The 12,742-nt window shown below is 50.6% G+C and overlaps 1 protein-coding gene across 1 annotated transcript in view; it reads left to right on the plus strand.

Moving 5' to 3' along the window:
• Window positions 1-1,253: 1,253 nt before the first annotated feature.
• LOC138819842 (scavenger receptor cysteine-rich domain-containing protein SCART1-like) overlaps window positions 1,254-12,742 on the plus strand; it is a 47,899-nt gene continuing 36,410 nt past the window's right edge. Inside the window, exons 1-2 of the mRNA XM_070011408.1 lie at window positions 1,254-1,351; window positions 2,177-2,230. Of these exons, the coding sequence (XP_069867509.1) occupies window positions 1,270-1,351; window positions 2,177-2,230 (136 nt within the window). The 5' untranslated portion in view covers window positions 1,254-1,269. The remainder of the gene's footprint in view (window positions 1,352-2,176; window positions 2,231-12,742) is intronic.

The following is a 12,742-nucleotide window of genomic DNA, read 5'->3' on the forward strand; positions in this document are numbered from 1 at the left end:
GGGTCAGGGTTGGTGGGATGGGGCGTCAGCTCTGAGCAGAAGGCATTAGGGTTGGTGGGATGGGGCGTCAGCACTGAGCACAAGGGGTCAGGGTTGGTGGGATGGGGCGTCAGCACTGAGCACAAGGGGTCAGGGTTGGTGGGATGGGGCGTCAGCACTGAGCACAAGGGGTCAGGGTTGGTGGGATGGGGCGTCAGCACTGAGCACAAGGGGTCAGGGTTGGTGGGATGGGGCGTCAGCACTGAGCAGAAGGGGTCAGGGTTGGTGGGATGGGGCATCAGCTCTGAGCAGAAGGCATCAGGGTTGGTGGGATGGGGCGTCAGCACTGAGCAGAAGGCATCAGGGTTGGTGGGATAGGGCGTCAGCTCTGAACAGAAGGGGTCAGGGTTGGTGGGATGGGGCGTCAGCACTGAGCACAAGGGGTCAGGGTTGGTGGGATGGGGCGTCAGCACTGAGCACAAGGGGTCAGGGTTGGTGGGATGGGGCGTCAGCACTGAGCACAAGGGGTCAGGGTTGGTGGGATGGGGCGTCAGCACTGAGCAGAAGGGGTCAGGGTTGGTGGGATGGGGCGTCAGCTCTGAGCAGAAGGCATCAGGGTTGGTGGGATGGGGCGTCAGCACTGAGCAGAAGGCATCAGGGTTGGTGGGATAGGGCGTCAGCTCTGAACAGAAGGGGTCAGGGTTGGTGGGATGGGGCGTCAGCACTGAGCACAAGGGGTCAGGGTTGGTGGGATGGGGCATCAGCACTGAGCACAAGGGGTCAGGGTTGGTGGGATGGGGCGTCAGCACTGAGCAGAAGGGGTCAGGGTTGGTGGGATGGGGCGTCAGCACTGAGCACAAGGGGTCAGGGTTGGTGCGGCGCTGGATGGTCTGTCTGCACATGCAGCTCTTCTGACATGTGTTCTCTAGTTCTTATAAAGCATTCAATGGACTTTTACCCATGTTCACGTCCCAGCAACAGGACTGACACTATTTGAAAGAGGTAGGAGCAAGCCCCTGGACCCAGACCAAGGATCGAGCTCCACAGACAAGGGCACCATGGGGCACAGCCCCCGGGGCAAAGCCCTGACCTGTGTCCAACACCACGGCACAGCCCCCGGGGGTGGAGCCCTGACCTGTGTCCAACACCACGGCACAGCCCCCAGGGCAAAGCCCTGACCTGTGTCCAACACCACAGGCCGGCCCCTGGGGCGGAGCCCTGACCTGTGTCCAACACCACAGGCCGGCCCAAAGTGTTGCAGGCATGAAGCCTGGCCTGGGTGAAGACTGCATGACTGGAAGGTTAGCGCTGGAAAGCCCCAAGGACTTCGCAGAGAGGCCGAGACTGCTTCCTGGCACGAGAGCTCCAAGAGGTGATGGGGTTTTATTTCTGAAGGTCTGGGTTCCTGCGTGTCTGGTCTTGGAGTTGGTTGGTTGTTGAGTGACTGGATGTCGTATTGGAAGTGTCTGGCTTTGCAGTAAGTTTCCGTTTTCTTGTTTCACTCGGTGGCCCCTGTGGCCTGCAGGGTCCTGTGGTCAGTCAGAGGGTGTGAGCCTGCAAGGCGTCCTGCTGACCTGGGGACCACATGTGTGCTGCCACAGTGGCCTCGCCACTGTCCCCGGTGCTTCTTCGCAGCATGTATCTGCACAAAGTGCTATTTTACGAAGGAACATTGAGAAAAGGGCCATCGAGGCCCCTAGGATGTCCTTCACCTGGACAGAGTGGACATCTTCTCTTAGTGTTGGATTTGCCAGGCTGCCCTCTGGCTGGTGGTGGCCCTGTGTGTAGAGCAGGGCGCAGGGCATAGGATGTTGTCCACAGGGCCCGGGACAGCTCACTCACCCGTGGCTGGATCAGCCCACAGACCGGGAGGTGGAGCTGCGGGCCGCAGCTGCCGCGGGCGGCTTCCTGAGGGCCGCAGGCAGCAGCCTCTTGGGCTGGGCCTCAGGGTCCCGGGGGCAGGGGCTTCACTAGTTACAGTATGCTCTAGGTTGGAGTGGTTACTTTCAGAACTTGAAATGCATTATTTGGCGCCATCCAGGCTTACAAGGTTTCACTTGAGAGATCTGCTATCGTTCTGATGAGGCTCCATGGCAAATGTCCTGGTGTTTGTCTTATGCCGCTTTCGGTATGCTTTCTTTCTTCTGCACACTAAATACCTTACTGATGATTGCCTTTTTTTTTTTTTTTTTGTCAGTCATAGGGCTTGAACTCTGGGCCTGGGCGCTGTCCCTGCACTCCTTAGCTCAAGGTGAGTGCTCTACCACTTGAGCCACAGCGCCATATCTGATTTTCTGGTGGTTAATTGGAGATAAGAATCTCATGGACTTTTCCTGCCCAGACTGGCTTTGAACCATGATTCCTAGATCTCAACCTCCTAAGTAGCTAGGATTACAGGCGTGAGCCACTGGTGCCTGGCTGATGATTACCTTTGAGTGGTTGTTTTCTGGTTTGGGCTGTTGAGTGTTCTAAAGGCCTCTTATCCCTGGATGGCTGTTGCTTTATCAAGATTTGGGCAGTTTCTCCACCTATTATTTTATTACACTCCTTCTCATTTTTCTTCTTTTCTTTTCTGGTACTGGGGCTGGAACTCAGAGTGTTGTACTTGTTAGGCAACTGCTTTTCCACTGAGCTACATCTGAGACCATACTTCTCATTCTTCTATGCCCATGGTTCTTAGGTTTGGTCTCTTAATACTGTCCCAGAGGTTCTGCATGTTTTTCCTACTCAAATGTCTTCATTTTCCCATCTTTCTTCATTGGGCTATTGTAACGCAGCTACTGTGTCCTTGAGCCTTGTTAGTCTCCTGCTGATCGGAGATACATCTGGGAGACATCTGCTGAGAGCACACCTGTTGATAGGACAATTTCTGGAGACATTTACCAAGACCCCTCGCGGGGAGGCCTGCCGGGGAATGCCTATGGGGCACTGCTGAGGGGCATGTGTCCTTCTGGTCTGAAGGCTCTGGTCAGGCCTGGCTGGGGCCGGTGCTGCAGTTCAGCCCTGGGAACCTTGGCCTTCTGTTTGCCGTTCTCCACAGGCCTCTCCACGCAGCAGGTGGCAGCGGTTTCACCTGTAGGGAGCCCACCCCTTGCAGGGCCGCTCTGAGGTCCTGCGTCCCCAGGGCCCGCCCTGCGCCCCTTCTTTGACCTCTTCCACCCTGGGGCTGGGAGCAGTGTGTGATAGATGTTTTTATTTTGAGCTCTGTTTCTGATGAAAAAGTTTGTGTGCATTAGGCCACTGGAGAATACGGCACAAACCTCTCGGTGCTCAATCAAACTTACAGCTTACAAACATTGCAGCCAATTTTTGTGAGAAGCTGTGATAGCCAGGGGACCCTGTGTGGTTTTCCCTGTAGCTCCATTAAAAGAAAGCAGCAGGGGCTGACACCACTCACCCACTCTGTCAGGAAGTTGCCGGCCAGCTCATTAGGAAGGGAAAGGTCCAGGGTGTCATCATGAATAATTATAATTATAATTCCAATTATAATGCTTCAAATTCACCACGGGGTTTGGCTCAGAGGAGTTGATTAATTGTGAGTCAGATGATGAGCTCTCTTGAGGGATGGGGTGTAGACTGCAGCAAGTGGGGAGCCAGGGGGAGGCAGGCTCATCTCAAAGTGCTCCCCGGGGCCGGGACTGTCGGAAGAGGGGCCTGGCAAATCGGGTTGTTGCCTGGTCTGGTGGGGTTTTCCTGAAGGAGCCTGTGGCTGCGTCCCCCTGTGGTGGTGCCAGGCTCGCCGCGGTCCCCTGTCTGTCAGGCCCTGAGCCGGGAGGAAAGCCTTCCCAGACATGACCAGTGCACCAGCAGACTCTGCCTCTCCCCTCTGGGAGGAGTCATTGCCGTGTTCTTCCACAAGCTGTGTTTGGAAGGAACTTGGTAGTTTTTCTGGGTGTGTAAACTTTTTAAACATTTGCAATAGCTAGTATACATCTAGGACAAACAGAAAAGGCCAAAAGCTATGTCCATATGACCAATAAGACGATGCTAAGTGAAATGAACCCCAAGATAGGGACATGAGGTTTTATTTTTCTTGCGTTGTTTTTAATGTACTTATAATATACTAGGTGATTTTTTTTTGTTCTTTTGTATGTTCTTCCCCCATGGTATAACCCCAGTTTTCACTGTAGTTGATTCCAGTGCCCTGCATCTTTTCTAATTTGGGGAGAGGAAGGGAAATAACAAAATGCTGAAATTAGGATACAGGCTGACCCATTGTAACAATGAGATGTACAAGACACTGTGTTGAAAACGAACTTTACAACTTCAGGGAGTGGGGGAGTTGGGGAGATGGGGAGGGAAGGGATGGTACGGGAAAACAAAGGAGGGGGTAACAATGCTCGGTAGAAAATGTACTCATTACCCTACTCATGTAACTGTAACCCCTGTACAGCATCTTTACAATAAAAACATAAAAACATTTAGAAGACTGTCAAGCCATGAAGGTGTGATTTCACGAGCAGTCATATGCCGAACATGACCGCAGCCTCCATCACACCCGCCCTGGCCTCCATCACACCCGCCCTGGCCTCTATCACACCCGCCCTGGCCTCCATCACACCCACCCTGGCCTCCATCACACCCGCCCTGGCCTCCATCACACCCGTCCTGGCCTCCATCACACCCGCCCTGGCCTCCATCACACCCTCCCTGGCCTCCATCACACCTGCCCTGGCCTCCATCACACCTGCCCTGGCCTCCATCACACCCGCCCTGGCCTCCATCACACCTGCCCTGGCCTCCATCACACCCGCCCTGGCCTCCATCACACCCGCCCTGGCCTCCATCACACCCACCCTGGCCTCCACCTCACACCTGCCCTGGCCACCATCACACACCCGTCCTGGCCTCCATCACACACCCGTCCTGGCCTCCATCACACCTGCCCTGGCCTCCACCTCACACCTGCCCTGGCCTCCACCTCATACCCGCCCTGGCCTCCATCACACCCTCCCTGGCCTCCATCACACCTGCCCTGGCCTCCATCACACCCACCCTGGCCTCCATCACACCTGCCCTGGCCTCCACCTCACACCCGCCCTGGCCTCCCTCCCTTCACACCCGGGTGCGCTGGCCTCTCTGTGGCGGTGGTCTGCTGGTTCCCTGGCAGAGGCCTGTGGGAAGCTCTACCGTGTCCTACCACCCACTGGGTGTGCTGTGTCAGCAGATCATGGCGCTTTGGTCCCCATGACTGTGGGACAGGAACATTGTTTCCAGTTTGGGGCTACGATAAACAACACTGTTCTGATGCTCTTGTGCAATTGGGAAAGAAGCCAAGAGTGCACTGTGAGCTTCTGCTGGACGCAGGCCGCGGGCCTGTGTACTTGCGAGTGCACTGTGAGCTTCTGCTGGACGCAGGCCGCGGGCCTGTGTACTTGCGTGTTTAGACTCAGCCAGTGGTGTTGGCGGCGGGCAGCGCTGCGCCCCCTTCTCCGCTGTGAGCGGCTGCAGGCCCTCCAGAGTGGCCTGCCGGCATGGGGCACTACCTTCCCACGCCACCGCTGCGGACCAGGCCGGCGTCCAGCCCTCCTTTCCTGAGGTCCAGTGAGTGGAACACCTCTTCTTACTTCATTTGCCACTGGGATGTCGGTGGGATTTCCCTGGATCCTGGGTTTAGGAGCATTCTGTGGAACTCAGCGCATCTGGCCCAAGGACTGCTAACAGCTAGCAGTGCCCAGGACTGAGGGTCCGCCTTGCAGATGGTGGCCCTGCGCCCTGTGGCCACACCACACCTCCAACAGCTCTCAATTCGAAGGAGACATGACCAGTGTGTGTCTCTTAGGTCTTAAGCTATGTCGGATGAGACCAGAGCAAATGTGAATTGTTTGGTTTTGTGTAATCACGGGGGCTAGTCACATGGCTGTTGAGGCCAGCCTCCTCCCAGTGGCCACAAGTTCCTCCTCCCCCTCGCCTTCTGCTTCTCCTCCTCTTCCTTCTCCTTTCTCCCCCACCTCCTCTTCCTCCTTCTCCTTCTCTTTCTCCTCTAGTTCGGGGGTTTGAATTCAGGGCCTGGCATTTTTGTGCTCAAGGCTATTACTCTACCATTTGCACTATAGCTTCACTTCCAGTTTTTTGGTGGTTAATTGGAGAGAAGAATCTCACACTCACATTCCCGGGCTGGCTTCAAATTGTGATCCTCAGATCTCAGCCTCCTGAGTAGCTAGGATGACAGGTGAGAGCTATGGATGCCCAGCTATTATTTTTCAATCGCCTCCTCCCTGACTTTTTAAAAACAATCTTTGATTGGTTTTGTTATGCTATCTTCATATACATATCCTTTCCTTTTCCCAGCTACTGTTTTCTCTGACAGAGTTGCCCTTTACAACCATTACATATAATAGTAATATACCACAATATTTGTATAATTATAGCATTACCATTTTTAATATTCATATAAAAATGTTAAGATGTGGGCTGGGAATGTGGCTTAATAATAGAGTGCTTCTCTAGCATGCATGAAGCCCTGGGTTAATTTCTTAGTACCACATAGGCAGAAAAAGCTGGAAGTGGCGCTATGGCTCAAGTGGTAGAGTGCTAGCCTTGAGCATAGAGAGAGTTAGGGACAGAGCCCAAGCCCTGAGTTCAAGGCCCAGGACCGGCAAAAAATAATAAATGTTAAGATCTACATTCCACATAAGTGAAAATATGCTACTGTCTGTCTTTCTAAGCTTGATCTATTTTTTTTTTTATTGCCAGTCCTGGGGCTTGAACTCGGAGCCTGGGCACTGTCCCTGAGCCTCTTCTGTTCAAGGCTAGCACTCTACTACTTGAGCCATAGCACCACCTACGGCTTTTTCTGTGTATGTGGTACTGAGGAATCGAACCCAGGGCTTCGTGCATGCTAGGCAAGCGCTCTACCACCGAGCCACTTTCCCAGCCCACATCTATCTTTCTTAACAGGACACTCTCCAGTTCCATTCATTTTTTTGCAAGATAAATAACATGGGTTCTTCTTTTTCTTTTTCTTTATGCCAGTCCTGGGACTCGAACTCAGTGCTGTCCCTGAGGATTTTTTGTTTTTGTTTGTTTGTTTTACTTGAGGATAGCACTCTGCCACTTGAGCCACAGCTCTGTTTTTGGCTTTTTAGTGGTAAATTGGAGAGAAGAGTCTCATGGGCTTTCTTGTTTGGGCTCCTTTCAGACTGTGATCCTCAGAGCTCAGCCCACTGAGTAGCTAGGGTTCCAGGCATGTGCCACCAGCACATCTTTATGGCTCAATTCTACTCCATCATATACATACACCACATTTTTGAAATCCAGTCACCAGTTGTTTGTCACTTTGAATTGTTTTTAGTATGAGATGTGAGACATGGATCTAGTTTCAGTCTCCTAGAGATTCTTTTTAAATAAAAAAATTTTTTTTTATTGAGATTAAGTGATTACACAAATTTCACACATTTCACAGTATTGTGGGATAGTGTTACTTAAAGTCACAAACACATTTTTAAAAAAATTTTATTTTTATTTTTTGTGAACATACTGTACAGAGGGGTTACAATTATATGGGCAAGATAATGAGTACATTTCTCATCAAGCATTGCAGCCTCCTCCTTTGTTTACCCTTCACATCCCACAAACACATTTTAACCTTCACAAGGCAAATTGTCATTATCATGGTCTATCATGTTTGTGAATTCTATGAGCTTTGACAATACAACTATTTCTTCCACATCAGGTGATATGTACATTTCTTTCCTTTTGCTTAGTGTAAGCTGTTCCCTCTCCTACATTCTTTTCTCCTACATATGCTTTTGGCATCTTTGTCAAAAATCTGATGGTGGTAGCTGTGGGGTTTATTTCTGGGATTTCTGGTTCATTGGTCTGTTTTTGTGTCAGTACCGTGCTGTTTGTGTTACTATGGCTTTGTAGTAAGACCTGAAGTCTGATGTGGATACTCCCAGCGGTGTTCTTTTTTTCCCCAGGAGTGTTTGGCTATTCAGAATCTTCTTCTCAATGAGGATAACATTGGGATTTTGACAGGGATTGCACCGACTCTGTAGATCGCTTTGAAGGTATAGCCATTTTTATAACTGTCGGTCTGTGAACACCGAGTCTTTCTTCAATGTCTTCTTCAGTTTCCTTTCTCTTACAGTTTCTATTGTAGAGGCCTCGTCTCTACAGAGGTCTTTCTTTAGTCAAGTTTAAGCCTCAGGTTTTGTGTGTGTGTGTGTGTGTGTGTGTGTGTGTGTGTGTGTGTGTGTGTGTGTGTGTGTGTGTGTGTGTGTATGTCATACTTGAGGCTTGAACTCAGGGTCTAGGTGCTGTCTCAGAGTTTTTTCATTCAAAGCTAGTACTCTGCTACTTGAGCCACAGCTCTACTTCTGGCCTTTTGGTGGTTATTTGGAGATAAGTCTCATGGACTTTCCTGGCCAGGGCTGACTTCAAACTATGATCCTCAGATCTCAGCCTCCAGAGTTGCTAGGATTACAGGCGTGAGCCATCAGTACCTGGCTGGAATTTATTTTTTTTAAAGATTGTCATGAATGGACATTCTTTCTCTAGTTACCAGAGATTTCAAACATGCTATTATACTATATTCTTTGGTAAAATGTCTATTCAAATTATATGCTATTTAGAAATGTGATTTTGTTTTGCCTTATTCAGTTTTGGATACAAGCTGTCTAATCAAAAGGTTCAAATTGATTTTAAACACATGCTTTGGAAATATTTTATTTCATTTTTTCATTAACTCAGCTGTTTCTTTTGAAGATTTTAAGTCACAAAGCCATTTTTACACATGTGAATTTTGCTTTTGCTTTTATTTAAAAAAAATTTTGCTTAACCCAAAGTAAACAACAGTGCCACTTCCGGTTTTTGAGTAGTTAATTGGAGATAAGGGTCTCACGGGGACTTTTCTGCCCAGGCTGACTTTGAACAGTGATCCTCAGATCTCAGCCTAAGTACCTAGGATTATAGGAGTGAGTCACCTGCGCCCAGCTGATTTTTTCCTTCTTAATGAAAGACTAATTTCTAAGCAATTATTTTTTTCTTCAGTGACTGATAGGAGTAAATCATTTTCCTATGCTTATTTGAAGATTATTTGTAAAACATAACTAGCCTTGTGTAAATGATATAGTATACAACTAGGAGAGTTTGTTGTTCTTTCTTTCTTTTTCTTTCTTCCTTTCTTCCTTTTCTTTCTTTTTTGTTGGTCGTGGGTCTTGGTCTCTGGGCCTGGGCACTGTCCCTGCACTCTTCAGCTCAAGGTGAGCACTCTACCCATTGAGCCACAGCACCACTTCTGGTTTTCTGGTGGTTAATTGGAGATAAGAGTCTCATGGACTTTCCTGCCTGGGCTGGGTTGAACCGCGATCCTCAGATCTCAGCCTCCTGACAGGTGTGAGCCACTGGCATTGGCTCAATGTCACCCTTTGAAGCCTCTCCCCTTCCTCCCAACCCCATTTTCCCTCACTTTTCTTAATTTTGTAGGATATGTGTTACATTTGATACTGTTAATTTCTGAAAATTACATCTTGCAAACTTGCTGAATAGTGTATTACTTCTAGTGCCTTTAAAGAATTTTATTGGAGTATCTCCTCGGCTGATCATCTTGTCCACAAGAGAGTTTTGGCTCCAGTGGCGGGAGTGGAGCTGCGTTTGCTCTGAATTGGAGAACCGCTGGAGCTCACTGTTGGTGGGGCTTCAGCGGGGCTTCCTGTTTATCACCGGGGTGAGGTATCCCGTATCCTGTTTCTTCTTTTGGGGGGAATAGATGCTCTAGTTTGTTTTTCTGCATTGAGTGAGAAGAGTCTGTGGTTTAGTTTTTTGCTGTGTACTGTGTGAGTTGCCCTGACCGATGGTCAAATGTTACACCAACACTACATGCCAGTGTGGACTACACTTGGACTGTGCTTTGTTTCCATCTTTGGATTTTACAGGATGGAATTTATTTAGAACGTTTGCTTCTATATTCATGAGCAACATAGTCTAATCCATAGTTTTCTTTTTTTTTTTTAATTTGTGCTGGTCCTGGGGCTTGAACTCAGGACCTGGACACTGCCCCTGAGCTTTTGTGTTCAAGGCTGGTGCTCTACTACTTGACTCACACCTCTACTAGCTTTTAGGTGGTTATTTGGAGACAAGAGTCTTGTGGACTTTCTGCCTGGGCTGGCTTTGAACTGTGATCTCAGCCTCCTGAGTAGCCAGGATGACAGACAGGCGTGAGCCACCAGCATTTGCCTTAAGTAACTTTTTTTTCCCATTTCAATGAGTATTATTTTATATGATCAGATGCACTAAGTATTGCTCCTTTGTGCTCCTTTCCCTTGGTCTCACTGTGTATGAGTGTCTAGAGTCCTGTATCATTTTATATTACTTTTAATTGCTGTAGTTTTGGGATTTCTTTTATGTCCTAGAAAAGAATGTGCCCACATTCTATCATTCGATAGGATACTCTGCAGATATCAGTTTCACTGAGCTTCTCAAGCCATCCATATCTTTCTGACCTTCTACTTTTCCTGTATTTTGAGTCTAGTAAGCAGAACTGTGTTCCAGTTTTTTAACACCTGATCATGATTATATTGATTACTCCAACACCTTGTCTTTGATTTCTTCACACACCTGACTACCTTTATATGCTGAACACTGTACTTGAAGAGTAGTTTGACGAATGATTCACACTTCCTCTGAATTATTTTCCCTAGGAGGGAGGCTTTCGTTTGCTCTTCTTTCAGACACATGGAAATCTAGTCTGTGATTCTAAGTTCGAAGTCTGCACTCTGTTCTAACTGAGGGCCTCAGCGATTCTGGATCTGTGGGGGTTGGATCTTTTCTGGCTCACCCTTGAGGCTGAAGCATGCCCTTTGACCTTCCCAGATTTGCAGACAAGCAGGATCTAGAAGGTGAAATTGTGTGCAAGGCCACCTTTCTGGCAGTGATCATCCCCCGCCCCCCCTAGCTGTCAGCACCTCGGTCCTCCTGGGTTATTCAGAAGGGCATCTTTAGATTCCCGTCTGGATGTGGGGGTAGGGGTGGTGCCACTCAAGTTCAGGGACCTGGCTAGCGTGGGTCAGAGGCCTCCCGAGGTTTGCAGTGTGCACCTCCTGGCTCCTGACTCACAGTGGGCAGAGCACAGCTGGGGTCAGGACTGGGCCCGGCCTCTTCTGGACAAGAATGGAAATGATGTAATGTGTCCAGGTCCTGTGTTCCTGGAGCAGATTGAGTAAGTGCCAGCTCTCTTAGGCCCCCACCAACCCCACCAACCCCTGCTTCCTGTGTAGAGGCTTCTGCTGCCGCTTCCACCCTTGAGGGCCCAGCCCATGGGTCAGGGCTGTCTCTAGACAAACACACCTAGAATCGAGCTGTGAAAGTGACCCAGGCAAGATCCTCACCGAGGGGCTGGTGCTGGCACCGAGGCATGGGCAGTGCCCAGTGAGGGATGGACTCAGGAGGGGTGGATGGTGCCCAGTGAGGGATGGACACTGGAGGGGTGGACGGTGCCCAGTGAGGGATGGACTCAGGAGGGTGGACAGTGTCCTGTGAGGGATGGACACAGCTGGGTGGATGGTGCCCAGTGAGGGATGGACACAGGAGGGTGGACGGTGTCCTGTGAGGGATGGATACAGCTGGGTGGATGGTGTCCAGTGAGGGATGGACACAGCTGGGTGGACAGTGTCCAGTGAGGGATGGACACAGGAGGGGTGGACAGTGTCCTGTGAGGGATGGATACAGGAGGGGTGGATGGTGTCCAGTGAGGGATGGATACAGGAGGGGTGGATGGTGTCCAGTGAGGGATGGACACAGCTGGGTGGATGGTGTCCAGTGAGGGATGGACACAGGAGGGTGGACAGTGTTCAGTGAGGGATGGACACAGGAGGGGTGGACGGTGTCCAGTGAGGGATGGACACAGGAGGGGTGGACAGTGTCCAGTGAGGGATGGACACAGCTGGGTGGACGGTGTCCAGTGAGGGATGGACACAGGAGGGTGGATGGTGTCCAGTGAGGGATGGACACAGGAGGGTGGACAGTGTCCAGTGAGGGATGGACACAGGAGGGTGGACGGTGTCCAGTGAGGGATGGATACAGGAGGGGTGGATGGTGTCCAGTGAGGGATGGACACAGGAGGGTGGACAGTGTCCAGTGAGGGATGGACACAGCTGGGTGGACGGTGTCCAGTGAGGGATGGACACAGGAGGGTGGACGGTGCCCAGTGAGGGATGGACACAGGAGGGGTGGGCAGTGTCCAGTGAGGGATGGACACAGGAGGGTGGACGGTGTCCAGTGAGGGATGGACACAGGAGGGGTGGATGGTGTCCAGTGAGGGATGGACACAGGAGGGGTGGATGGTGTCCAGTGAGGGATGGACACAGGAGGGGTGGATGGGTGTCCAGTGAGGGATGGACACAGCTGGGTGGATGAATGTCCTGTGAGGGATGGACACAGGAGGGGTGGATGGTGCCCAGTGAGGGATGGACACAGGAGGGGTGGACGGTGTCCAGTGAGGGATGGACACAGGAGGGTGGACGGTGTCCAGTGAGGGATGGACACAGGAGGGGTGGACAGGTGTCCAGTGAGGGATGGACACAGGAGGGGTGGACGGTGCCCAGTGAGGGATGGACACAGTATAGGGCTGCGTGAAAGTGGTCCTGATAAAATTTTGGGGTTCACCCTATGGACAACGAGAGGCCTGCTGGTCCATATCTAGTAAGGCTAGGAGATAAAGAAGAGACGGTGTTGAAAAGGAATATGCTCTTTACCTGACCTGTGTAACTGTACCCCTCTGTTTTTAGCATTTCAGATAAGAGGTCGTTGACTGGGACGAAGC

This window comes from Dipodomys merriami, unplaced genomic scaffold (genome assembly GCF_024711535.1).
Source record: "Dipodomys merriami isolate MVZ:Mamm:240054 unplaced genomic scaffold, mDipMer1.0.p SCAF_82, whole genome shotgun sequence".
NCBI lineage: Eukaryota > Metazoa > Chordata > Mammalia > Rodentia > Heteromyidae > Dipodomys > Dipodomys merriami.